Source organism: Epinephelus lanceolatus, chromosome 13 (genome assembly GCF_041903045.1).
Source record: "Epinephelus lanceolatus isolate andai-2023 chromosome 13, ASM4190304v1, whole genome shotgun sequence".
NCBI lineage: Eukaryota > Metazoa > Chordata > Actinopteri > Perciformes > Serranidae > Epinephelus > Epinephelus lanceolatus.
The window spans coordinates 31,577,334-31,604,488 of NC_135746.1; the positions used below are offsets into that span (position 1 = coordinate 31,577,334).

Consider the following 27,155-nt stretch of genomic DNA (forward strand, 5'->3'; position numbering starts at 1 on the left):
TCTCATTTTAAAAAAGCCGACAGAATTATGAGCAACTGCAGCTGCCATTGGCTTCTGTATATTTCTGATACGGACCAAGGAAAACCTACTAAGGCTGTAAATGTACTGTTCAGTTAACAGGACACATAGGACAGCCTGATAATCTCAGCATTATACATGTTTGGCTGCTTTTGAGAGCCTGTTTATTTTCTTAATGTCATTATATATCCATGTATGTATTGTTTGATTCAACACATGATAATGCTTCAGTGAATTGTATCAGTCCCAGTTAACCAGTTCAAAGTCCTCCTGCACCAGTTGAACTCAGTGAACAGGAGCCTTTGTGGCTGTGTAGCACTGCAGTCTGCTCTGCAGTCCACACATCACACCTCCTCAGTCGGGAGCAGAAATTGTTCAGGACTGTCTGGAGAAAATCCCATCAGCCGGCAAGCTCCAGGCTCCGGCCTCCTCTGCAATGTCGTGCTTCATTAACAAACGCAATTACTCTCCTGATTAAAACCTTTCACTTCAGCGCTCTAAATCCAATGAGGCAAATGTAGCAATTTGCTGCATGGATTGCTCTGTGTGATATCAGATCTGTGAGGATTTAAAGTGTGCAGATGATCTATCGTGTTTTACTTATGTATTAGTGGTGTAATTCAGCATTTTAATGCACCATGCTCGAGCTCCTGAAGCGTTCATTCAGAGAGCTGCTGGATCTGAACTGATGCAGTGCAGCCTTTCACCACAGGAGAGCGCAATGAGCCTGCTGGAGGGATGGCTGCGTCTCCCCTATCAACCAGAGTGATTCATCAAACTGCTAGAAGTGAAATTTTAACTTCAGCGAAAGTAAAATTACTTTTACTTTTACTCCTACTCACACACTTACAGAATACATGTTATCTATCACATTTATTTTGAATTTAATCAAAAGTTTTGAAGTGATTGCACAAAATGTTATTTAAATATACATGTGTAATTCAGAGTAAGGCAGATCTACTATTAGCATAATTAGCAGCACAAACCTAAAGCTGGCATGGGTTGAGTTTGCAATCACTTTTCATGCATCTTCACAGTCTGCACCTGTCAGTGTGGTCCTAGAGTATAACTTGTCTATATGTTGGATTTACATATTCAAAACTTAATACAATCCCATATGTTTTTTTCTTTTCTTTTTTTTAAAATTCAAAATAACATCACAGTGTAGGCTAAAAAAAGTTTTTTTTAAAGACAGCACTGGGGCCAATGTAGTCTTCTGTATGGAAGCCCATTTTCACTATTGTGATGAAGAAGTAAGGCATTATAATGAGAAACTTTCACAAAATAATTACATAGTATCTCTAAATAATGACTTACTATCTTAAAATAATGACTTGGTATCTTAAAATAATGACTATGTATCTCTAAATAATGATTAAGTATCTTAAAATAATGACTTAGTATCTCTAAATAATGACTTAGTATCTTATAATAATGACTTAGTATCTCTAAATAATGACTTCTTATCTTAAAATAATGACTTAGTATCTCTAAATAATGACTATCTTAAAATAATGACTTGGTATCTTAAAATAATGACTTAGTATCTCTAAATAATGACTAAGTATCTTAAAATAATGACTTAGTATCTCTAAATAATGACTGTGTATCTTAAAATAATGACTTAGTATCTCTAAATAATGACTTAGTATCTTATAATAATGACTTCTTATCTTAAAATAATGACTTAGTATCTCTAAATAATGACTATCTTAAAATAATGACTTGGTATCTTAAAATAATGACTTAGTATCTCTAAATAATGACTAAGTATCTTAAAATAATGACTTAGTATCTCTAAATAATGACTATGTATCTTAAAATAATGACTTAGTATCTCTAAATAATGACTTAGAATCTCTAAATAATGACTTCTTATCTTAAAATAATGACTAAGTATCTCTAAATAATGACTTAGTATCTTAAAATAATGACTAAGTATCTCTAAATAATGACTTGATATCTTTAAATAATGACTAAGTATCTTAAAATAATGACTTAGTATCTTAAAATAATGACTAAGTATCTTAAAATAATGACTTCATATCTCTAAATATTGCCATAAAATCTTAGAATAATAACAAAGTGTCTCAAAACAATGAAAACTTTCTTTATGAATGACTTCATATCTTAAAATAATGACTTTTTGAATTTTCTCCCTAACTCTCTAGGGTTCACACTTTGCTGTTAGTAGTAAATTAAATTGCTTTAATATGTGTCTTATTCTCCTCTATAGTCAAAGAATTTGTTTTTTTAAAGCACTCTTAAGTGTAATTGTCAGAAGTTTGATGAATATGTATCCTGCTCTGATTAGGGTTATCTTCTGTCACTTAGAACATTTAAACTACCCCTCTGCAACAGCTGTGGCACCTTTTCTTTTTCTATATCATAGTTAATAAAACTCAAACAATATTCTATTTCCTTGAGAGTAAAACAAGCCCCTACAGCACCGCCTTTGTCTTTGGCCTTTCCTTATTATTTGCAGTGCTGAACTACTTCTATGTAGCAGCTCCAGGGTGAGGAATAACAACAATAACCGCGCTGTGATGTACAACTTTGGCAAGCACTGTCGTTCTGTGCGGTCTCCATGCCTTTGGTTAGTGAAGTTGTACATACACACACACACTGGCCCTTTCCAAACTCACAAAATTCCCTCTTATGTATGTAAAGTGATGCAAAAATTATGCGTACTAGCAACCAGAGCTACGCCCTCGCAAAATAAGTCCACAACTTCTCCGTGGCGCTTTTCTGCTATGCACCAGGGGACAAGCATCCCTTTAAATAGCTTATAAAGCGTAATCATCTCTTAATCTATGCGTGCACCCTTTAATATAAACTCTGGGTTCCTTAAATCTCTCAATTTCATGCTTCAAATTATCCTTACTTGGCATGATTAGGGGACAGGCTGCCTAAATATTAAATTAGGTGCTTAAAGCCTTTAATCATAACTATAAGGGCAGAGTGTGGAGCATGAGCAGCATTTAAAGCTTCAATTTGGTCTAAAATTGATTCCATTTTTACATTTTCATGTCACTTATTCAATGCCTACCTTACATTCATCTTCCAATGAAAAGTTTAGGGTGGCTTTAAGGTTCAGAGTTAAGTGATTTTATTCTCTCTGCCTCCACATCACTGAACTTTAGAATAGTTTGAACTGAAGCTATTGTACAGAGATCACCCCAAGAATCCATTAAAATGTGTCGGTGTAAATCAGTTCATCTACAAAACTCACTGACTGATCTGCAGTGCCTTTTGTCAATATGATGCCTGTAAACTTTGAACTATAAATAGTATGATGTCGTTTCTATGACATAGACCTTCCAGTTACCTCTTTGTGGTCCTGCTCATCCCCCAGCCGTTTGATCTTGGTGTAGTCGACTGGCAGGTCCCAGCAGTCGGTGTCGCTCAGCTGGTAGCAGCGACTGCTGAGAAGAGCCTGCCGCTGGGGCGACATCGGCTGCAGGGGGGTTAACACCGTCCCGCTGCCCTCTGGACCGCCGGGCTGTCCCGCAACATCCACAGCACCGCTGTCGTCCATGTCGCCAACAGGGCTCTGATGGAAAGAGAGGCAGACGATCACTTGTGTAGCAGTAAACAATTAACAGTGGTTGGTGACAATCCTGAGGGTCAGTATCTGCCTTAAATGTCAAAATTGGTCTGGCTTTCATGTCCAAGACTTTAAGCAGTCTCAGGGTCACAAAAAGGTGTTCATATTGCCAAAGCGTCATCTGAACTGATCCCAGATTTAGATTAACTCCTACATGAAATCACCCTTAACCCTCATTTTATTACGACTTGGGCCCTTTTTTCATGGTGTTGTCCATCATTTCTGTCAGTAATAATAACATTGTACTCACCAAGTTGACTGCTGAGATCTAGAAACACGGAAAACATGGGGAAAAAGAAAAGTTTATCCAGATTATCTAAGATACTTTATTTAGAGGTAAAACAGCAAGTAAGTACACTTTAAATGTTAGCCATAATCTCTCATTGCCGAGCAGAACTGTGTGCAAACAAGTATGCTAAGTACAGCAGGTCAAAGTTGACCGTAGAGGTGAGTCTGTAACTGTGATGGATGTTTAAAACAGACAGTTTGGTAACATTTAATAATCACTGCTCGAGTTTCTTCACCTGTCTGACTTCTTTTAAGTGATTTCACCATGTTCTGAAATCTTAACAGTTACCTTGGTGGGTACAATGTTATTGCTGATAGAACAAAACAAAGGCTACAGTTGTAATAAATATGAATTATCCTATAAAAACTCACCATGATGAACATGAGTCAAACTTTATTTGATATCTTATATATAGTATTTCTTACACATAATATCAAAATAATGTTCTGATAGTAATATAATGTTTATTGTTTCATGCTCTTGTGTAACTGTGGTGTGTGAAGGCAGACATGTTTGTGCACACCGCCTCAGACTACCTGAGTCAGCAGGTCCTGGGGTTTCCCTCCCAGAGCATGCGGGAGCTCCCTGCACCTTGTCGACAGGTTGAGGATGGCCGTGGCCGCCATGTGGGCCGCCTCCATGTCGTGGGTGTAGTCGAAGCTGCTCTTACTGCAGGTGCTGCTGGCGCTGCTTCCTCCTCCTCCTCCTCCTCCACCACCTCCTCCTCCGCCACCACCTCCTCCTCCTCCACAGCTTAGGCTGCTGCTGCTGCTGGGAGCGTAGCTGCTGGTCGTACTGCTGGCCGGGCTTGATGTCTTACAGTAGCGTTTGGCTGTGGGGAGGCGCGCACACACGTATGGTTTATTTGTTTGATTGGTGCTGGCTTTTGGCCAAAGTGTGCAGCAGATGGATGAAAAATTACAGAAAGAGGTTCTGTTGTATTTAAAAACTAGACTGATGAAGGCAAAGAGAGACAGAATGGTGATATTCTGTATTCAGACCCAAACCAACAGTGAATGTATCAACTACTGAGTTTCAAGTGTGTATAAAAGCCTGATATATCTTCTTCCTCTGTGCCATAGAGCTCCACTGTTACCCAAAAACTATTAAAAACACATCAATGAGCCGCACTGTTGCACTGGGTGACATGTTCCTTCATTACCATGAACACACACACTGTAGTTTATTTTGACTCAGTTCCACATGCACCATCCTGCTGCCTCAGATACTCACAAGAGCACCAAATGTGGATTAATCCGCCACTGAAAATAGTTCCCAACAAATTCACTCTTTCCTCCTGTTTGAGTGACATTTCCTAAAAACTACAATGACCACCTGTTTTTGGAAATTCTGGACTACATATTAAAACTACATGTATGAGGATTTAAGTCTTCAGTAGGAGCGAATGGGCCTGGAGCCACAGACAGTGGTAGAGAAGTCATAAAGTACTGAGAGATGGACAAACACATTGTTGGTTTTGCTCTTTTCATGGGATTTGTTGACAACAGTAAGAATATAGAATAACACCAGGCAAGAAGAGACACACAGAGAGTCAAAATATGACAGGCAGAGGTAAAAAGAGAGGCAGCTGTAGGGACAAAGAACAAGGGAGAAAGCCACAGCGATTGTATGCTGGTGCGATGGTGAATCGGGGCTCGGCAGGCTGGAGTGATGCTGATGGAGGGAAGGATGTTGGAAAGGAGGGAGGGAGTCGTGACGGAGAGGGGAGCGCAGACACCTCGTTTAAAAAACCTCCCTCTTGCCTGCGTCTCACTAATGGCTCCCAGCCAAAGGAACAGGGCTCGCCTCCATTATCTCTCTCCTGTTTCACAATCCCTCCATCTGCACCTCCTCCCTTCCTCCATCCCTCCATCCACTGCTCAGAGGAGGCAGGCTCTTGGCTTGGCATTTCCATAACTCTGCTCTGCTTTCACTCTAGCCATGTGGAGAGGCGGAAAACACCGGCGTTTTCAGCGCTATAACAAAGAGAATACACTGAGTGCTGAGTGTGTGTGCGTGTGTGTGTGTTATCAAGCTTTTGTCGTCAAGTACAAAATGTTCTTGCTAGAATAGGAAAATGAATAGAAATCCTCCATAGTGGTTTTATTCCCTAAAACTGAGACAAAGGACTGATCGTAAATCTATTTCAGTCCACCTGGTGTTTTTTTGCTCATTTTGAATTTATAAGAAAAATTACGAATAAAAGCACCATGATTTTAAATAATGTGTTTTATGTTTGCCAGGGGTGGAGAATTCGACATATCCAAAAACATAAATTGGATTTAGACTGACTGTAACAGATTTTTCAGATAAATAATGACGCTGTGACACCTGCTTCTTCTTGTTACTACTTGTTATTCTTCTTCTAACTTATTTAAATTCTAGCATTGTACTGTAGATGCAGCATCTGTGTTGTTGCCACCCACTGTGACATATTTCTTTCCACCAGCAAGCCAAAAAAAAGAAACAAGAACACCACACCTCCTCTGAACAAAGGAGACAAATAAATGACATAAATGATAAATGATGGCACATCCCCAGACTGTGAGACTGACGATTTAGAATTCGATCATCGTGTTGATGTGCGTTCATTTTTCTTACCATCGTATCCCTTTGGGGAGGTGTCTCGCCCGTGGTGGGATTTGGTTGACGGGCCTCTCTTTCCATAGCTGCCATGCTGACTGTCGTAGCCACCGTAGTCGTAGCTGGTCTTGGAGTATTTTTCCAGCTCCTTGGCCAGATTGGATCGCGGCGTGCTGGTGGGAACGTTATTTTTGTAGCCATACTGAGGAATCTCCAGCTGCTTGACGAAACACATTGGCCTGAAAGGCAACCATAAGGGATTTCTCTGCACCATTCAGCATCCCTGATATAAGCATTATGTGTTAATATAATTGACATGTCTCCCAATGCCAAGATGACAATCAACAAGATAACGTAGACTGTGGGTTCATAATGTATGCTGGAAATTTGACTGCACCATTCAGCATCCCTTAATAATACTAATTAGCGGTTTACCTACATAACAAAACACACTGGCTCAGGAGGAGAATGTCTGCATACTGCTAATTGCTCTGCATTATTTGACATGCCTGCTATCTGTGGAATATGTAAATGTAATCAAAACATGGTTCCAAATCTTAGGAAATAGGAAACCATTTAGCATCCTTCATTTGAGAGACAAGAAAATGGAGTCTAAAGATATGTTCCAAAGCTTTTTTGTCTTGTGAATGTTTCTAAGAGGTTGCACTATTTTTCTTCCCCAGTCAATTAAGGTTAGTATGACCTACAGCTGCTTCCCGCCATCACAAGTATGAAGAATTTGCTGCATTTACTACACCATTTAGCATACCTGATTTAGGTAACATTGTTAAATATAATCTACTGCTATTTTCCCATCCCAAATTGCAATGAACAAACCAAGGGATGTGCTGTATTTATGGCTTATGCTTACATTTCAATGTCCTATTTGGCATCCCTAATTAACATATGACAGTTGGAAGTTAAGCTGCATTGACCAATATACTCAGAAAACATACTCAATCTGCTTCCACATCTTAGGAGACAATCAACAAGGACAGTTAATTTGTTTTCTATGCTGGTTATCTACTAGCTATTTGGCATCCCTGATCTAAGACATCTTCAATTTTCACAGTACTATTTGGCATCCACAGTGTACCAGAACTGACTGCACATATGTCTGAAAGCTGTTTCAGAATCCATGTTGGCTTTTAGGACAGCACAGAAAAGGAAAATTTTAATGTGCTGGTGACTTCACTGCACTATTTGACATCCCTATTTACAAGACACACAATAACCTTTAGACACTTGCTAAAGCCTACTTGTCTTATGGAGCTTTTTGAGAGGATAACTGGACTGTTTTTTTTGTTTGTTTGTTTTTTTTTTACAGTTTTTCCTCATCTAAATAAGATTGACATTATCTGTAGCTGCAATTGTAGGGATTCAGCACCATTAAGAATGAGCACCATTTGGCATCCCTGATTTAACTGAGTATGGTAAATGTACTCCATAGCTGTTTCCCAAACCAAAAAGAAATAAGACAAGGTAGGCTTTGTGATTATGGTACATGTTCAAATTTGAATGCACCATTCAGCATCCCTCAATAATACATGACAATTAACTGTACGCTTAATGACAAAGCAGATCATTTTTATTAAAACACGTTATGTAAATCCGTCTAACTCTCTAAGTGGGAGGTACCTGAGGACACGGTCTGATGTCTGATTGGTCTTACTGCCGCTGTCAGTCGGGAGGCTCTTCTCGTGGACCTTCGCCATCTTCTCTGCGGCAGCAATGGGACAGCCGGACAGACTGGAGGAGGAGGCGTGAGGATGGAGGAGGGGGGAAGAAAGCACACGGCCTGGTTACATACTGTACTGTCCACACACACACACACACACACACACACACACACACACACACACACACACACACACACACACACAGCATCTGGCTCTGAATGAAGAGCGGTTCAGCTGTCAGTAACAGCAGTTCAATATGAATTATGGATTTAATATGGCCTACTTCATGATGACTGCATTACGGGTTTACTGACTGATGGTTCGTGACTGATGCACTGACTAACTGGTTTACAAGCTGAGGGTTAAACTGGTTTTCTAGCTGACTAACTGGTCAACTAGTGGGCTGTTCTGCACTAACTGTCTGCTTTATAAATTTCACAGCACTGATGAGTTCACACAACAGAACTGTTGCTGACTCATTTACGAACGGACTGGTTTACTGGTTCTCTGACTGCCTGGTTATATACTGGCTTACTGGTGCAGTGACTGTTCAAACTGTACCTAACTAGTTTGGTACTGGTTTACCATTTTACTGACTACTGTTTACTGACTGGTTGACAGACAGCTGTAAGCAAAAAGCAGCGAAGACTGCTCCAAACAAACACTGTTTTCTCGAGTGACAAATGTGTTACTTCACACCAACTCCCAAAGACGAGCATAAGTAAGCAACACTCTCTAAATTTGTATCAAGTTCAATTTTTTTTTTTCTGTCTACAGTCAAGTGTAACCCCGCAGGCAGCTATGCAGATGACACAAATCTACTACTTTCCATCAGCTGTTATATCTGCAGTGATTGTTTAAATAGAGTACATTACACTTATTTACTGTAGCAGCTGTGTCGGCTCTAATTAACATGGTTTCATTCAACCTCCACAAGAACAAAGGCTGGAAGTTGCCAACAATTGTAAGTGCATTCCTTTTAAACAAAAAAGTAAACTACAAGTCAAAAGTGAGAATAGAAATAGTCCTGTTAACGCAGGCTGACATGTACATATCTGTTGGTTTAGCTAATGAAAACTCATTTTGTCCACCAAACAGTCTGATGGTATCATGGTATTTCTGGTGAAGACAGTTTGTCCTAAATAAAGTTGGTGTTGACTGGACAGGCAGTCATTTCCGAGTTGCTGACGGGGTTATTCTGATGTGAATTTGGGGTAAAAGAGAAGTCGATTGCCTGAAACACACTTTGTATTCAAAACTAAAACTTCCTGCTTCTCCCTCTGTCTGTCACTCCGGGCAATTTCTAATCACTTCATACACAGAGGGAATGAAATACTGTTATTACCAATACACACATACACACACACACACACACACACACACACGCGCGCACGCACACATTTTTAAGGATGATAGGAGTGTGTGAGGAGTGTGTGACAGATCAGCACGGCGGCTGCTGCTAGTGCTGCTATGAAGGCGTTTCCATGGTGACTGCCAGACATGAAAGCTATGTGAGCTGGTAGCTAACAGTAGCTAAGCTAACTAGCTAGTGCTTTGTTTCCTCTCCCAGCGGAGCTGTGCTACATAACACACCCTGCAGCCACGTCTGAGCGAGTGTGTGTGTGTGTGTGTGTGTGTGTGTGTGTGTGCTTCTCTGTCTGCCAGCGCACGTGTGCTGCTGTCTGTGAGCTAATTTGTAAGTGTCTGTGTGTGTGTGTGTGTAAGTGTGTGTGTGTGTGCGCGTGCGCACAAGAGTGTGTTCCAGTCAGAGTGTGTGCATAAGACAGTGTGTATGTCTGTGATTTGAGGCTCTACGTATGTGTGAGAAAATGAGTGTGAATCCTAATCACTTTACATAATTCAAAAAAATGCATGTGTGTAAGCATGTGTGCGTGTGTGTGTGTGTGCATTCACTGCCTGTATGTGATGCTCTGCTCTGCCTGTTAAACAGCTGAACTGCTGCTGTGACGCAGACACACCTTCAACTCAAACATGGCAACATTTAAAACATAAAACGTTTTAAGCCCCTTTCCCACACACATCCAAACCTGGGAATGTTCCAGCATGTCTGCATGAAGGCGGCAGAAACAGAGATAATTTTCTACGAAAGAGAATGTGGCAATTTTTGGTATCAGGGTTGAGATAATCCTCTGTAAGTCTGTGGCCAATAGCTCTTTTTGGGACAAAAACTGTACCTTTAGTGGGTAACAAACACCCACAAGACTACCTGTGAGCAGTTCCTCTTGGTTTTTGACAGACTTGACTTACATGAGACTTTACATTTTACGACTGAACTCATGATAATGCTCATGTTCCACCTAGAAAAACACTTTTAACAGCTTTAAACAAAAAATATCCAAATGCCGTGTCATTTAATGGTCAGCATTCAGAGTCTGAAAGACTCACAACTGACTTGACTGAGTTTTCTCATTAAGACTAAACTTCAGGCAGCACTGAAATGACCCCCTTTTAATGTTCTCTATAAAACAACACACAAGCTGACACTGTCTGTGCTGTAAATCTGCCACATTCACATGTCGGCGGTGTATTCAGCGGCCCAGCTGAAGGCCACTCACTCACTCACCTGCGATGCGAGTTCCTGTTGCTATTGACATGACCCCGTCCAGAGCAGCCAGGAGTGGGGCACTTTAAAACATTCTCATACATGGCAAGGACTTTGACAGACAGGAAAAGGTGAGAAAGACAGCGAGGGTTAGGAGCAGACAGGAGAGTTACCGGGTGTTTAGCTGCGACGGTTAGGCATGCACAGATTACAGCTGCACGACTGGCACGACAGATTATAGATGCACGACTGACACGACAGTGGGCCACTAAAATTTCCCAAAATGAGCATGAATGCTGCAACAAAGAGTCAGTGTTGTGACAAACTCCAGCATGAAAGAATTACATGTCAATGGCAGAAAATGAACACACAACTGTTCATTTAGTGAAACTACTTTAACAAGTTGCAAAAACAATTTAAGTTGGAGGTAAATGTCTCTTTCTGTTTCTAGTCATGTCTTCTCCGTGTAATCCTTTCCTGCTGGGGAAACACAAGTCTCATTTGCATTTTGATCACTGGGCTCATTTTCATGAAATTTCATGAGACGAGAACATACTGGAAGCAAAAGTTTGTCATGCACTGTTAAAATCTGCTGATGACTCTGCAGATGGTAAAGGAACAACGAGTGCGGTGATAAAAATACAAGGGTTTATGATTTTGCATCATGAGAACTAAGTATTGGGTTGCAACAATGGTTTACATGGTGTGTATCCATCTACAGTGTAAGTTCAGCTTGCATGTCTCTACACCAAGACTTTACCTTTATACAGGTTAGGTTTATTTTCCATAATTTTTCTGCATAATGTTTCTCATTTTTAATTTATTGTGTTGTCTTAATGTACTATACATGCCATAATGCATACTTCCATCCACATATTTCATTTAAAATTACCCTCTTTGAGGAAAATACTGGAAAAGTTGGGATTTGATGTGTCTTGGAAAATGTAATGTAACTTTTAGAAAATGTTTGCTTTATTACCATAAATTTAACGATGGTAACAATGCTACATTTCTCAGTTGTAGTAATCTTAATTTGTATTCTATTCTGGTCTTCTTTATATTGTTACATTTTGCAAGTGCGACACCAAGATAGCGCCACCAAGCTGACTTAAGTTTTATCTAATCTAATGTCACACATAACCTGTGACTTTAGTATGTGTGATTAAAGCAGGTTCAGATGTTCGGAGGTGTTTTCATGCAGGTTGGTTTGTGAGATTTTTGCAGCCAGCAGGTGAAATGAAACTGATTGTTCATGCTGTTCACGTTACATCAGCAACACAGATACCAAAACCAGACATCAGGCAGGTGTGATGAGGAGAAAGAAAAGAAAGTAAAGGAGGACACGAAAACTAAAGCAAAAAAAAAAGAAAAACCTTCTCAATTGTGCCACTGTAAACATACTATACAACAACCAACGCTTTTGCACTATGGAGACTGCACAGAAACAATGAAATCTTCACTTCAACACTAAAATAAAACCACCAGTAGTTTAAATGTGCTTTTTCACACATGATTAAGTTCTCATTTATAACACTGCTAATTATTTCGATATAGATGAGCAATACATCCTCAGCTCCATTTGTAGCTTTTACCAAGTCAAATGCAGCATATCTATAAAACACTCCCAACACAACAAAACACGATGCAGAGTCATGCAGGACAAATGCATGATGGTGGACGGCTAACATGCCAAAAACTGTCCAACTTTCACTGCGACACAGTCCATCAAACAAGTCATTTGAAGTCTGAGTTAATTCTTCAAATCTTAATCTATAAATATCTACATGTTGAGAAGATACCAGTTTTGTACAATGGGAATTTAGTTTTAAGAGTTTTCTGAAATCAGGTGATATTATCCTGGTCTGACCAGTAAATTAACTTAAATTTTGAAATAAGACAGTGAGTGAGTTTTGGATCATGGAGCATGTGTCATGATACTGTGTATACAAGAATTTACTTTTCTATAGACATCTAGCACTGTGGTGTAGCTGTTGACTGTTATTTTTGAATACTGTTATGTAATGAGGTTGGGAAGTAATTTATTTGTTTCAAGGTTAAAAAAAAGAAGTTTCAGATCTACAAACATTTCTCAGAGGCAAAAATAATCAGATTTATTGTAAGTTAAACCTCAGATGTTGAAGCTAAAGGACTGTGATTTTCTGGATGAGTAACACTGCATTATTCCAACATATGGTAGTAATTCTCTTTGCTACACTTGTAGTCACACCACATAAAGAGCCAAAATTAGCTACTTTGTTGTGTTATTTCTTATTTGTGTTAATCACCTTTTAATTAGCTGACGTTAATGTAACTGCAAGCGGTTGGTTGTTTCACAGACATTTTACCTCAGATTTGACGACAGTTCTATATTGTGTTTTCAGTAAATGGTAAATATCATAGCTAGAAAAACCAAATACCTCCAAATCTTTACTATAACTAGGAAACTGGAAAGTTTTTCCCTTTCAGCTGCTTAATTAGCTACAATCTGAACAATATCACGTGAATGCAGCATTAGACCCAGTGAGACCCATTAAGCTGAAATATGATAAATTAAAGAGAAAGAAACAATGTTATAGCCAAAACCACGAAAGCAAGCTAACTAGCCAAGGCAATTTAACTTAGCTAATTAGCCTAGCTTACCCCTAAAGTTCAGTCTAGTGGTTATACAGTATTATTGTTCACTAGCCTGCTAAACTTCATACTTTATTTTGTAATGCTAATTGTTTTATTACACCGGAGTTCCTTCTTTGACATTTAATTTTGGCATTTACCCAAATTTCGCTAACTAGAGCACATTTGGGGATCCTTATCTCCCCAGCTGAGGTTTAACTCAAATAATAACATCATTTGTGGCCTCAAGCAGCTCTACCTTTGAGAAATGATAAGCTAGCTAAAATGCTACTACTACTACTACTACTACTAAGTTAGCTGAAATGACTTGTCAGACTGTTATTATTTTGAGCTGGGTGTTTTTTCAGTGCAGCATAACATCCAGGCAGTGGGACCTACTTTCAGGCGGGACTCTGTCTTTGTGAGGACACCCAGACAGGCTGCGGTGGTGTGGGTACAGACCCGTCACATGTCCAGTCCCGTCACAGCCCGGCGTCGGACACTTGCTCTCCTTCTTCTCCCCCCTGGAAGAGTCTGCAAAGGATAGAGAGATGAGGTGGTGTTGAGTCAAAAGGTCAAGTGTCGGCACAGTCACCTAGGTCTGATGTTGTTCCCACTCATGATCGTAATTGAAAAATGGCGACAAGCTTAGATGATAATGACACAGTTGTACAAGTTGTTGTTTGTTGAAATGACAACTCTTAAATTGGCATATTTCTGCTACTACTGCAGCTGCTGTGTCAACTGAAGATGACCTTTTTTCTAGGATGAATACATCACAAGCTAAAAAAGAAATTACCAACAAGAAATCAGCGAACATGACCACAAAATAAGGCTAAATGAATAAAGTGAAACAAAATGGCAGGCTACAGTTTAAGGGGCGCAGGTTTTGGTCAGTTGGGCTGAGAATTAGCTCAAGTTAGCAGAACTCAGGTCAGCTTTGAGCCAGAGATTGACACCTGGAATTGGCCCGAATCTAATGTCCTTGGTGAGATTCTTGCTCTTGAAGCTTTCCTGCGGACTAATAAAAACTTCCTGTGGGCTGACAAAGGTATCCTGTGTGCTAATGAAGCAGTCTGAAGCCAATCTGAGCCTGTTGTGTGGCTGATAACCGCACAGCTCCCGCTCCCTCCCAGCGGCAGTGGGGTTGTATTTGAGTGGATTTAGAGAAATAGGCCGCAGATAGCGTCCCACAGATGGATTTGCTCTCCTAACGGGCCGTGCAGATTGCCATTACTCATGCCTGACAAGTCGGTCGTCTGATGTTCCCACACCGGCCTATTTTAACAACATAAGCTGCTGTCAGAGGAAAACCATGCATCTGCGGAAAAAAACAACAAAAAACTGTGTTGGTCCTGAATGCTGAAAATGAGCGCCCATTATCTCATTGGCGGCCATGTACAACATTTCTGGAATAACACAATGGGATTTTAACAGGTTCCAAGAGCCCAGGGGTCAGAAAACTCATTCAGTGCGCACAGAAATGTTCAAATCAGGGGGGAAAAAGACAGACATTAAAGTTACAGTTATGTGTTTTTTTTTCCTGCTACAGCAGTGATAGCCTCTGGCTGCTGCAGTGCTGAGGATTACAATAAGTCAGGCAGACAAGATAAACTTCCTCCTTGCTGACCTGGGGTCAGATTTTTGGAGTAAAAGCAGTTGCAGGTCAAACATGATGCAAAGAGGTGATGTGAAGTTGGCAGAATTTGGAGAGGAAACATGATGAGATGATAACTTTGTGAGTGCCGTTTTTAGGAATATTTGTTGTAGAGAACAAACATTGTTTTATTGTTTTTATCATCTTGCAGTGTGACTTGTTTGAAGATTCTGTCGTTTCAGAGATTGCTTATTACTTAATTTTACTGTAACACATTTCTCTTAGAATTGTTATGAAATGATTTTGTTCAGGTGCTGTAAATAGTGATGCAGTTTAATACTGTAGAGCTACACACACTGACTGACTGAACTAAATTTGCCTCTGGAAGTCCAGCAGTCAAGGTAAAAATAGTCCTGGCATGAAAAAAAAACCTCCCAGACAATAGTTTCTCTTTCACAGATGTAAAATATCTGAGTGTACAACCACGTGGATAAGGATACAATGTAGACAAAACTCCTCATGAACACAAAACACAACATGTCTATAACTCAATATGTGATATACCAACATTTTCCATTTTCCCAGTGTTTATAATGAACAAACATCGAGAATCAACATATATGACTGACAACTTTGCTGAACACAAATCAATGATGACACAGTCAGGGTCAGTGTGTGGGTTTTTACCTTTAGGGTAGTACGCCCTCTTCAACCCGTCGTGGTGCATCCTGGACTTGCGCTCCTCGCCGGCGCAGCTCAGCCTTGAGCTATGCTCGCCGTGACCTCGATGATGATGGTGATCCCGACGGGGCAACGAGTGCTCTGAGGCCATACGGTCCCTCATGACCTTCGCCCTCTCTGATTCCAAGGCGATGGCCTTCTCCAGCAGCGACAGGTTTCCTTTGGCCATGTCAAAGGTCTCGTCCGAGCGATCGGAGGCCACAGATGTGGTGTCCTCATCACCCTCCTGACTGCAGCTGGTTGGATAACCTCTGGACCCTGGGCTCAGCTGCTCCTCTAGCTTCATCAGGTTCACCATGTCGGAGTAGTTGCGTTCCAGAGACCTGTTCTCGTCCTGGTCGCCCTGCTGGCAGCTGTCATACCTGAGCCGTAAGTAGGACAAGAAATTACCAACAGTGACAAAATACTGGAAAATTGTGGTGAAGATTCTCCATCATCCAGGTCATGGTTGTCTTAAGTGCTATATCTTAGACAACTGGACTTGCTTGAGTTTCTTGAAGACGTTTCACCTCTCATCCAAGAGACTTCTTCAGTTCTTTAAGACACTCAAGCAAGACCAGTTGCCTCAGATATAACATTTAAGACTGAGCTTGAGTAGTAAGTTAGAAGAGGTCCAAATCTGTTCTCAGAGCCTGGAGGCATAATGGTTTACCCAGGAAACCAGATAATGTTTGGAGTTCCTGTTCCACCCAGCCACAAATAGAGGTTCAGTGCAGTTTGATGTAAGGCAACACTTGGTGTGTAGTCTGAAATTATTGTCAATTTGTGATACAAAAAGCTCATACCTTCTTTTGTTCGATTAAATCAATAGTTGACCCGTAGGCCAGATCTGGCCCTCCAGCAAAAATAGTTACATATAAACTGAATTTTCACTTTTAGAATTTACATCAAAACTAAGATTTTTCACAAATATGCTGTTGATAACTGTGGCGGTTTAAGGCTCTTGGAAATCCTAAATATGATCTTGTAAAATCTGATATGTCTGGACATGAAGAAAGAGGCAAACCAATGCAACCAACAAATTAAAATGTTGCCATGGAATCAGTTAGGTGTGTGCTACAACTTCAGGGACTTTTTTAGCCTAGACTTGTTTACATTTTTGGCAAATTGGTACCATTTTAAGTATGTTGAATTACCCATTAGCAGTTCCTGTTTGCAGTGTACCCATGGATGCTCAGACAGCTTTCACTGGATTACTTTGATACTGAAGAGAACTTAAAAATGTGGTGATTCTCAGGCAAACTCTGGGACCATCTTTTTTTCAGGTTGCTATGGTTTGTAAGTATTTTAATTGCCTCTACGACCTGTGTCACAGCTGTTGACAGTGTTGATAAGGGGTCCGAGTCACACAGTAACTAACATCCTGTTGTTTTTAGTAGACCACTGTTATGCACCTGTCTCTTTCATCTCACTATCTCACCATTGCCTCATGTCTCTCCCCCTGCGCCCACCCTTCAACTCGCTTCAAATCCAGCCCATTGAGTCACAGTAGAAATGTCAGTGGTAATTATGCTAATATGGGTCATTAGTATAAAGAATACTCTAATCTACCTGCAGAGCCTTTAATATGACACAAAAGTGGATAAAATATGAATATTTGGAATAAACAAAAACATGATCAAAAGACTTTAGAGATGACGTACCTGTTCAGGTGATGCACCTGATGGTCTGTTGGGATTTGGAGTTGGTGATGGAGGACGTGGTGGACGGGTCGATCACATGTCTGTGTCTCGCTCAGTTTCCGAGCCAGATCGAAGCATTGGTTCCTCAGACACTCCAGACTGCTGAGACACACCTCCTCCTCGCTCTCCTCCGCCTGACCTCTAGGCCCCAAACCAGGCCGCCCATTAGCGTGGCCAACATCGTCCACCATAGCGCCTTCTGGGTAGCCGTCCTCAGGCAGCATGGCACCATGTCCCTGCGCCAGGAGCTTCAGAGAATCCACTGTCTCCCTGACTACATCGCTGTCCAGGTCCACGCTGAGTTCGCCCTTCCGGTCGCCATGATTGCTGCCATCATATTCCTCATCATCGTCATCTTCTCCGGCGCTGTTGGAAGAGTTGCTGTTCATCTCAGACTCGGTCATGGCCTGGTAAGCGGCGTCTTCTGCGATCTTCCCTAGGTTGAGGAGCGACTTGGCAACAAGCTCGTCGTAGTTCTCGTACTCCTCTCCGGTGCCGTTACCGGTGCTGATGGTGCAGCTGTTGTTGTTGTTGTCGTCCTTCTGAATTGGAATGAGCTTTGATTGTCCACTGGGTTTGTAGTGGTTCTCTACTGTCAGGAAAGAAAAAAAACAAACCTCTCAGGCTTTACATCTAAACACAAAACCCATCTCAAATCACAGTCAGCTATCAGCACAGTTTCGCTCAGTATTTTTCCCTCTAAACAACATAAACAGAAGGTAATTGGTCAAAAATAAAAGAGAAAATGGATTCATTTTGTAGATAATGTAACTATCTGTTCGTTTATAGAATAAAAATCCTGCAGATGAAAAGGAAATGAAGCTTATACAGCCTCTAATAAACTCAGCAATGCTGATGAACCCAGTTTCTTCTCATATATTCCTGAATACATTAGCTGCATCCCTCCCAATTATGATCCACTGTTTACTCACAAAAAACATACAACCCAGAGCTGTGCAGAGCTGTGCAGAGCAGCGCTGCTCTCCCCACTAAACCTCGCTGTTGATTTTGGGGACAGAGACGGCGAATGAGAGCAGAGAAATTGAAAAGGGAGGCGTGTGAGGTGCTCCGATTCGGGAGCCATAAATATTCTCAGGAGGAGAAGCCGAGGCAGAGCGCATGTGACACGTCCGCCGAGACGAGGAGGCGAATGGGGAAGGAAGGGAGGGGAGGGTGGGAGTTAATAACTCAGCAGAGCTCCTCTCCCGATTATTCGTGAAGCGCTGTCAGAAGCGATTGAGGACACGGGGGGTGTTGGGGGGAATCGAGGGAAACGTGACGGGAGGGAGAGCGCAGAGCATCTGGTCTACCACAGATTCTGCTCAGCAGCTCTCATCACTTTCTCCTCTCCTACTGCTGATCCAAAATACAATGCAAATTAAGACTGGACACCAGTTTGACCCAGAACAGGACCTGAATATGAGCATGTTACTGGCTTCATCTATCCATAAAAGTTAGAGCATTTTGGCTTTCATACATAGCCTATGTTCGCCTTTTGGAAAAGTTCCATGTTGACTTTTTTCAAACATGGACACTTGCAGATTGAGCTGCAGCTGTCCCAAGATATTTAGCATCAAACTTGCAAGACTCAGGGACTGTGTTCCTAAAAAAACATAATCAGACATTTCCTCTTGACTTATGACCTCATGCGGCCATGAGAATAATGACTGCAATACTATGGCTATATTGTGAACTGCAGCAAAGACCAGCTGGGATGCCGACTGGAATGCACACTGGAAAGGTCCCCAGTCTATCACAGGGCTGACACATACAAGCAGACAACTATTCACACCTACTATGGGCAATTAAGACATTCCAGTTAACCAAAATGCAATTGGACTGGGAGAGGAAACTGGGGCACCTGGAGAAAACCCATGCAAGCACAGGGAGATCATGCAAACACACTTCTTGCTGTGGGGCCACAGTGTTAACCACTGCACCAGACCTATGACACAAATTCATGTACTTTACAAGCAAAGTTGGTGAGGTGAGCTGTAGTCTGGATCTCATTATACAATAGTTTGCCCTGAAATATAATAATTCCAGAGCAGGGACACTCAACTTGCTTCGCAAAATAACGGGAGCCCAAGGGCCAGTTAATAAAAAACATTAATATATTTATCAGTGGATGAATTGTCTGTTTTCAACCTTTAGATCTTTGTTGTCCTCATTCATCTTTGCCAAGAGGTAAATCCAATCATGGCAGTCCCTCAAAGGTCAGGTGTGTGCAGGGACGCTTCTAAGATTTGAGAATATTTGGGGCTGTTGGGGGATCCAGGGGGTCCTCCCTGTTTTTATTTCTGACTTTAATGCACTTTCTCACCTTCTTTAGTTTCAAAAAACAGTGTGAATCGATTTATTTTGAGTGTGTATTAGAAAACGGTTGGCGGGACTAGCACTCTGGTCGTTGTATGAATTTGTTTTGTTGCACCACAGAAGCAGGGGAGGAAGTTAGGGAACAGCAAGTGTCTAAGGTTGGCACCAGAGACAGCGAAACATATCATGACTCCTACCAACAATCGACTTTGATTCCTGTTAACCATGATCCCAATGTGTATCTTACCCAAATAGGTTTTTTCTAGGGATGGGCAGCACAAGCAAAAACAGTATTCGAAAATCTTGGCAACTATTCGACGATTTTTCGAATAATAGCCAGCTGGGTTGTTTACCGTTTGCCAAGCCGACAGGCTGCATGTAGGCTACATGAAATGTTAAAGTTATTACATACATTTGAGTTATCTACAAGTTTACTGTACTGTTTGTCATCTAGGCTACTCGCTTTCAAATGTCCGCCACAGACATTTACACAATGTCACGGATAAACATGGGTAAATGCATGAAAAAAAAAATCATCACATATCACCTCTAATAATGGTTTATTCATTTAAAAACACATTGTGCTCGTTTAGCACACTATTTCATGTAGTTTTTATCCGCTGGAGGGTCGCGTAGGGGAGCGTAGCGCGACAAAAATAGAAGAGCCGCGTAAAATAGAGAGCTGTCGCGCGACAGACGGGGGTTGTCGCGCTGCTCCCGTTGCCGTTGGAGCCGCTGTAATTGATTAACAGGGGGGCGAGCTGCTACGGGACTCGTGCTGCAGACGTTTCGCACCGCTGAGCCCGGCCATAAGGTCCCTCGCCGCCTCCTGCGTGCCTCGCTCTCAAATGACTGTGCATACTTGTTGTAGACTTGTGATATGCAAGCTTTGCCTCACAGAGTTTGCACTGCACCTCATTTTTGTTTATTTTGTCAAAGTTGTTCCACACGGAACTTTTTGATGACTGTAGTAGTCTCTGCATGTTTCTCCTGTTTGTAGAAGCCCATCTCACACCGCTGTAGCAATCCTATACTGCCCTCGTGCGGTTAGGAGCTGAATTGCATGTCAAATAAAGGGGGGAAATAAGACGGCGAATAGTAATAGTCGCATTAAAAAATCGATTTTTCAAAATAAAACGACTATTCGAAAATTCGAAAATCGTGACCCATCCCTAGTTTTTTCCCATCTAAATCATACCTTTTGGACAGCCAGGGCTGCCACAAGATTTATTTCTATTTCAATGTACACTTTTAATAATGTTTCACAACATCAGCAGACAATTTGTCTTTTTTCAATGTGAGTGGCGGAGTCCACCATTTCCATGCTTAATTTAGATCTCCTACCTACACACAAGAGATTTACAGGAAATGAGGCATGCACGTAATCCAACATTAAACTGATGAAATACGGGGTGGCTTTTATTGTGAAGCAGTCACAGGAAACCCCATTAATTTTGGGTAAACCCAATGCAATTGTTCACCAAGACTGCATTGACGAAACAGTCACTTCTGCACATAGGGATACAATGGGGGAAAAAATCGGTGATAGGGTGGCATGGCTTCATAGATTTTAAACCCACCATATGATGTCATCTAGCAAACAACCACATAGAAAGCAGAATGAAAATGCAGGAAATAAGCAGCAATAGCCAAATAGAGAAACTCACCATGCTGACGATTCTGCTCCTCCTCTTCCTCCTCCTCTTCTTGCTCGTCATCCTCTCCTTCATCCTCCTGCTCCTCCTCATCATCACCATCCTCCACTTCTTCCTCCTCCTCATACATCCCTTCCTCCTCCTCGTCCTCCTCCTCCTCTGCCCGCACTCCTCCCATTGTTGTATCTGCTCTCTCTACCTCTACCTCCTCCTCTTCTTCTTCCTCCTCCTCCTCTTCTTCCTCCTCTTCTCCCTGCTCCTCGTTGTCCTCTGAGAACTCGTCCTCCACATCACCGTCTTCGTCTCCTTCTCTCTCCCCCTCCTCTTCCTCCTCTTCCTCCTCCACTATCTCCCCCTGCTCCTTCCCTTCCTCCCCCACTTCCATGGCTTCATTCTCGTAGGTGGTGTAGGCACTGGGGTCCTCTTCCTCCTCCTCCTCCTCGCCTGTGCAGGAGGTGAGGAAGGGCCTCCTCTTGGCAGCCGGCTCCAGTGGTTGTTTTTCCAGAGCCTTCCTCTTCTTGGCCAGCGGGCAGCCGTAGACACTGAAGTGAGACAGAGGGCACATACATGATCAGTAGCCATCTTTGTTCTGGTATTTACTATTTGATCTTCACTGCCCCAAAGCTTTCCTTCCTGCCGCTAACTGGAGCCGATTCTCAGGTCAAATAAGTTTGAACACTGAGCCACATCTGGCAGACACATATGGGCCAGACCTGGCTCACACTGGCTCCCACAGAGCCAGAACACAGCCAAGCCTGCCGACACTCAGCTGAAAACAACACAACATGGTTGGCACGCATGGTAATGCTATATTTGGCCCTTCAAAACTATCAAGGGATTAATAAACCCTGCTGTCACTAGACGTCAGAAAGATGTTGGACTCTTATGTTGGACAGACGTTAACTTTTAGTTGGAATGAAAATCGGAATGACAATATTTCAAATGTCTAATGTCAGAATTTCACATTGTGTAGACATTAACATTAAAGTGTTTTGCTTAATATGTCTCTGAGATTTGATAAAAAAAACCCACTTTAATTTCAGCCATTCCTTTTGCTTTAGCTCAGATTCATTGTGAAAAGTCAATAGAATCATCAGCTTTTCGAGTTTTTGACTCAAGTTAATAATCATTACTTGAGAATTTCTGAAAACGTTCTCTTGTATTTGTCTGTGATTGACCTGCAAGAGAATGAAATTAGTGAGCAAAGCAAAATCATATTGTTGCAAGCGAATAACTCTATGCCTTGTTTTCTCTTCTCTGGGAGGTACACGTAATTGGTAGACTGGGTGGGAACACCTGGGCCCAGAGCTCCCAGTCATTACATAAGGTGTCCCTAAATCCTATCTGAGACACTCTCCAGGCTCTTTCTTTGAGACTTCCTTAGTCATTTTTCCCCCAAAACACCCACACTTATGTCCCACATGTCCACTAACTGACATCACTGACTTTACTGCCATCCACATTTCGGCTAATTATTTAATTTAAATAACACCCAATACTTTTGTTGAATTGCTTTGTGATTTCAAAGTTTAAAAAAACAATTTTGAGACCACTAAATACTTATAGCCTGAGAACATAAAGCTTGCTCTGTCAAGACCACACCACAATTACAATTTTCACAATTAAAAAAGAAAGCTGCTCAGCTGTCAAAATTGAAAAATATTAATAGAAAAAAAACAAAAATAAGTACCTATGACCACAAATTTCACTTGACTTTGATGTTTCTATCTCTAACAGCAAGTATCAGCACAGACCCACATGGAGGCCTTAGATGTACATGTTTTGGTCGAGCAGCAACCTTCAGGGCTGAAAAATGAAGCCAATACGGAAGTGCCAAAAACTGCAGTTCTTTGAATGGCCACACAAGGCTGACTCCAGAAGCCAGTCAATCCCCATAGACCCCCATTTTTAAATGCCCAAATTCACAGCAGAAATAAACATGTTTACAGCCTGGTACAAAAAAACTGTTTTGGTCTCTATAGCTCATTTCCCCCTTTATGACAACTATGTGGGGGTGAATTTTTATATTACTCACCCGTTTACATTTTATTAAAGCTTAAAGTTACACAAAATGAAGGGGAGCTGCTTTGAGTGACAGGCTGTCTGCCAGTAGCGTCCTCGGCTTCTTAGTCAGATCCACCCTTTGCTTCTCCATAGCTGCAGCCTCTTGCCCAAAATGGTCACTCCTGTCTCCAAAAAACCAAGATGGTGAGAGCAGTAATGCTGATCTTGAGGCTTCAAAACACAAGTCCACAAACCAGTGGGCCACTTCACTGTGGCTATGTCCATGTTTTTTTTGTTTTTTTACAGTCTATGGTTTTTCTACATCAAATGTCATTCTGTTGTATAGAGAGATGTTTTCTCGCTCATGGAAAAATCCCCTTCCACAGATAAATTGTCAAAACAAAAGGCCAGAGTTTGATGTCATATGTTTTTATAACCAGAAGGGTCATATGCAGGCATGGCTTTGTGTGTAAAGGTCAAAGGTTAAAGTGCTGTGACTCCCTCTCCTGTAGCTCATGTGCTGAGACACTGCAGTGGATTTCCACTCGCCTTTACTGAGGAGGAGAATCAGCTTCTAAAAAAAACAAAAAACCCAAAGCTTATTCAACCGGGGCCTCAATTACGCAAATCCCATAATAGTCATTAACTGTTGGGAAAATTCTGCTTTAATTGCTCCAAAACAGCAAGCACAATTATACACGGCTTTAATGTGGATTTTAGGAAATCAATTAGTCCATTTCCATATGAAAGAGCTTATTTTGTGTTTGGAGGGCGGGTTGGAGGAGGTTACGCTGCTTTTGACTGAAACCGCTGTGTGCTCGTCTGACAAACCTGCAAAAATATACAACATTTTAAACATTTGACAATTACTTTCTTATTTTTCAAGTGTCAGTGTTTCAATCAACGCTATCCTGCCATTGAACTGCTTTCATACAAGTTCCCAGTTATTTTGAGAAAATGTCTGAGATAAACTAAACTATACTGAAGGCATTGAAGCTCTGCTAGTTGTTTTGTATTTTCACATTTACTGGAGCCAGAAAGTCCCAATTTGGTGAAAAGGGGCTCGAGCTTGGGATAAAAAAAAGCTGAGAAAATAAAGCCCTTTGAAAGGTCTTCTTAATGCATCATAATTATGAGATTCTGAGCTAGAGAACATAGGACCCTGGAAACACAGGACTCCGGGGACATATGTTCACATATATATGGTCACAAATTTTACTTTTGGCTATGAGCTTTTAGCTCATGTCTTTTCATTGATCCCTGGATTAAAAAAAATGCAGGATTTCAGCCATGACGTTAACTATTTTTGCAGTAAACACTGGTCACCTGCAGTGTTGGGATTGACGAATTATAAGGTAACACGTAACTATAATTCCACTACCTTTGGTGGAAACAAGACATGTAGCTTATTACTTTTTCAAATCAATAACTTGATTACAACTGAAATTTAAATCAGCTCATTATTCATTACTTGTCTTGATCCTGGCAGAAAAACACAGCCTATTCCCCGTAGTTGTTCTTGGTTATGATCTAACATCACACATAGTGATGGGCAGCTCAGGTGAGCAGTGCTCAGGCCCTCTGTCTTGTGTGTGTTTGAGAGACTGAGAGAGACCATTTCAGAGAGGGAAAGAGAGAGTGGAAGGTGGACTATTGCACGCAGTGTTTCAGTAAGTTGTTAAAACTTACTCAGAATGCCACTGGACCTGCCTGTTGTCCAGTGCATTACTGGTCACCTGACCTTACAGCAAAGCAATAAATGGTGTGAATCGTTCAGTCAATAAAATAATAAAATTGTCACTGTACACAACAGCCAACAGTTCAGGTAGGCTGAGCTTGCTGTCCTGATTACATGGACATTATCTTTCCCTCCTCGACATCAAGGACAAATTAGGCCTATGGTGGTGATTAGTAATCTATGTGCAATATTGGACTTACTGTTAAGACTAAATAAATCTAAATATCAGTGTGTTTTTGTAAATCACTAATCAATTTTATTTTATTAGGCCTATAGTGCTAAGAAACTACTGTAAAATGTCTGAGAAAAGTTGTATTTTTTTTTTTTTACTGTGCCTAGAGTATTAAAAACTAACTTGTGTTGCTTGATTTGAAGGCCTGTCCAGGCTGCGATAAAAGGGCCTATAAAAACATGTTGTGTTTTCATCATCATGATAATGGGTACAATCATAGATAAAATTTAACAGTTGTTTTATCTCACACTTTTCACAGCAACACAAAAATGTGCCCTTATAAGAGAACTGAAGCAGATATTTTAGAGTAACGCAAAAGTTTATTTTCCCTGTAACAAACTACTTTTTTATGCAATAATTGGTAAAATAAGTCAATTATTTTTGAGAGAATTCACTAGTAACTATAATCAATCAATCAGTTTTATTTATAAAGCCCAATATCACAAATCACAGTTTGCCTCACAGGGCTTTACAGCATACGACATCCCTCTGTCCTTTGGACCCTCACAGCAGATAAGGAAAAACTCCCCCAAAAAAACCTTTAACGGGGGAAAAAAACGGTAGAAACCTCAGGAAGAGCAACTGAGGAGGGATCCCTCTTCCAGGACGGACAGACATGTAATAGATGTCGTACAGAACAGATCAACATGATAAATTAACAGTAATGACAACTAACTAATTACTAATTTTCAGTAACTTGCACAAGACTTGTCACCTGGCAGTAAAAGGGAAGTTTAAACTCAAAATTATGCCAAATTCACTAATATTGATAAAGAGACCTGATTTTTCGTGACTGTCCTAATTTTGAGAGCCAAATAAAATGATACATTCTAAAATCTCCAACACTTCAATATCAATTACCAGTTGCCATAATTGCAGGACTTATAGTGCAACATATAGCTGAGTGTCAGCAGCATATTTGCAGAAACATATTATGTGTTTCAAGGAAAAATGTGACCCAAGGAGTCTGAACAACAATTGAGGACCTAGGATTGACCCCTGTTGAACTCCAAAGGAAAGACTACATTTTTAAATGTCACTCTTTTTATTTTTAAAATCAGAAATTTGATTTTCACATCAGTGAGACAAACAAGGTCATCCAGCTTTAGTTAACATTATCTACAGAAATTCACTAAACCTATGACTTTAATACCCAATGCTTAATAAACAAAATAATGCTAAATGTAGTCATATTGTTATAATATTCGTAAGAAAATGTATATGAGAACACCATTGCTTCAGTAGAAGGTTTTATCCATTATCATTTTTCATCTTATGTACTCATTGTCTTGATCTGTTTTTAGATGTTGTCATCTCTTCACAAAAAGATAGATATTCAATTTCCTGTAATCAAATTAATTACAGTAATATGTTCATGATTTGGCAGCATTTGATATGTCACAAAGACCAGTATAGAATCGGAATTTGATTAGAGAGAACAGAGAGAGAAAAGAAACTGTGCTTGCATCAGTTTCATACACCATATAACACTGCAGCATATATTCCTACCACCAGATAACACACATACACACACACACACACACACACACACAGGCTTCTCCTCAAATGATCCCTCCATCTTTTACCTTATAGGCTGTCTGCTTTCCTGTGTGTGTGTGTGTGTGTGTGTGTGTGTGTGTGTGTGTGTGTGACCTTAGCCACCTTGCTGTCTCCCGCCAATTAAAATTCTGGTGGTAATTAAAGCAGATCAGAAACGAGGGAATGCTGCAGACAAGGGCGAGAGACTACGCATGGTAATTATGTGGAGGGAGAGAGAGAGAGAGAGAGAGAGAGAGAGAGGAGGAGGGGGTTCACACATCCCATTTTCTCTTCTCACTAAT

General features: G+C 40.9%; 1 protein-coding gene across 11 annotated transcripts in view; it reads right to left on the reverse strand.

The window, feature by feature from the left end:
* myt1la (myelin transcription factor 1-like, a) overlaps positions 1–27,155 on the reverse strand; it is a 73,296-nt gene that overhangs the window by 10,431 nt on the left and 35,710 nt on the right. For 5 of the 11 annotated variants that reach the window (XM_033648577.2, XM_033648574.2, XM_033648573.2 and 2 more), the window contains 10 exons: positions 21,353–21,882; positions 17,331–17,961; positions 15,634–16,049; positions 13,749–13,883; positions 10,761–10,851; positions 8,136–8,246; positions 6,516–6,736; positions 4,451–4,746; positions 3,876–3,893; positions 3,347–3,571 (listed from right to left, as the gene is read on the reverse strand). In XM_033648577.2, coding sequence (XP_033504468.2) covers positions 3,347–3,571; positions 3,876–3,893; positions 4,451–4,746; positions 6,516–6,736; positions 8,136–8,246; positions 10,761–10,851; positions 13,749–13,883; positions 15,634–16,049; positions 17,331–17,961; positions 21,353–21,882 — 2,674 coding nt within the window. The remainder of the gene's footprint in view (positions 1–3,346; positions 3,572–3,875; positions 3,894–4,450; positions 4,747–6,515; positions 6,737–8,135; positions 8,247–10,760; positions 10,852–13,748; positions 13,884–15,633; positions 16,050–17,330; positions 17,962–21,352; positions 21,883–27,155) is intronic. The other 6 variants (XM_033648578.2, XM_033648576.2, XM_078174035.1 and 3 more) reach the window with 3 other exon arrangements.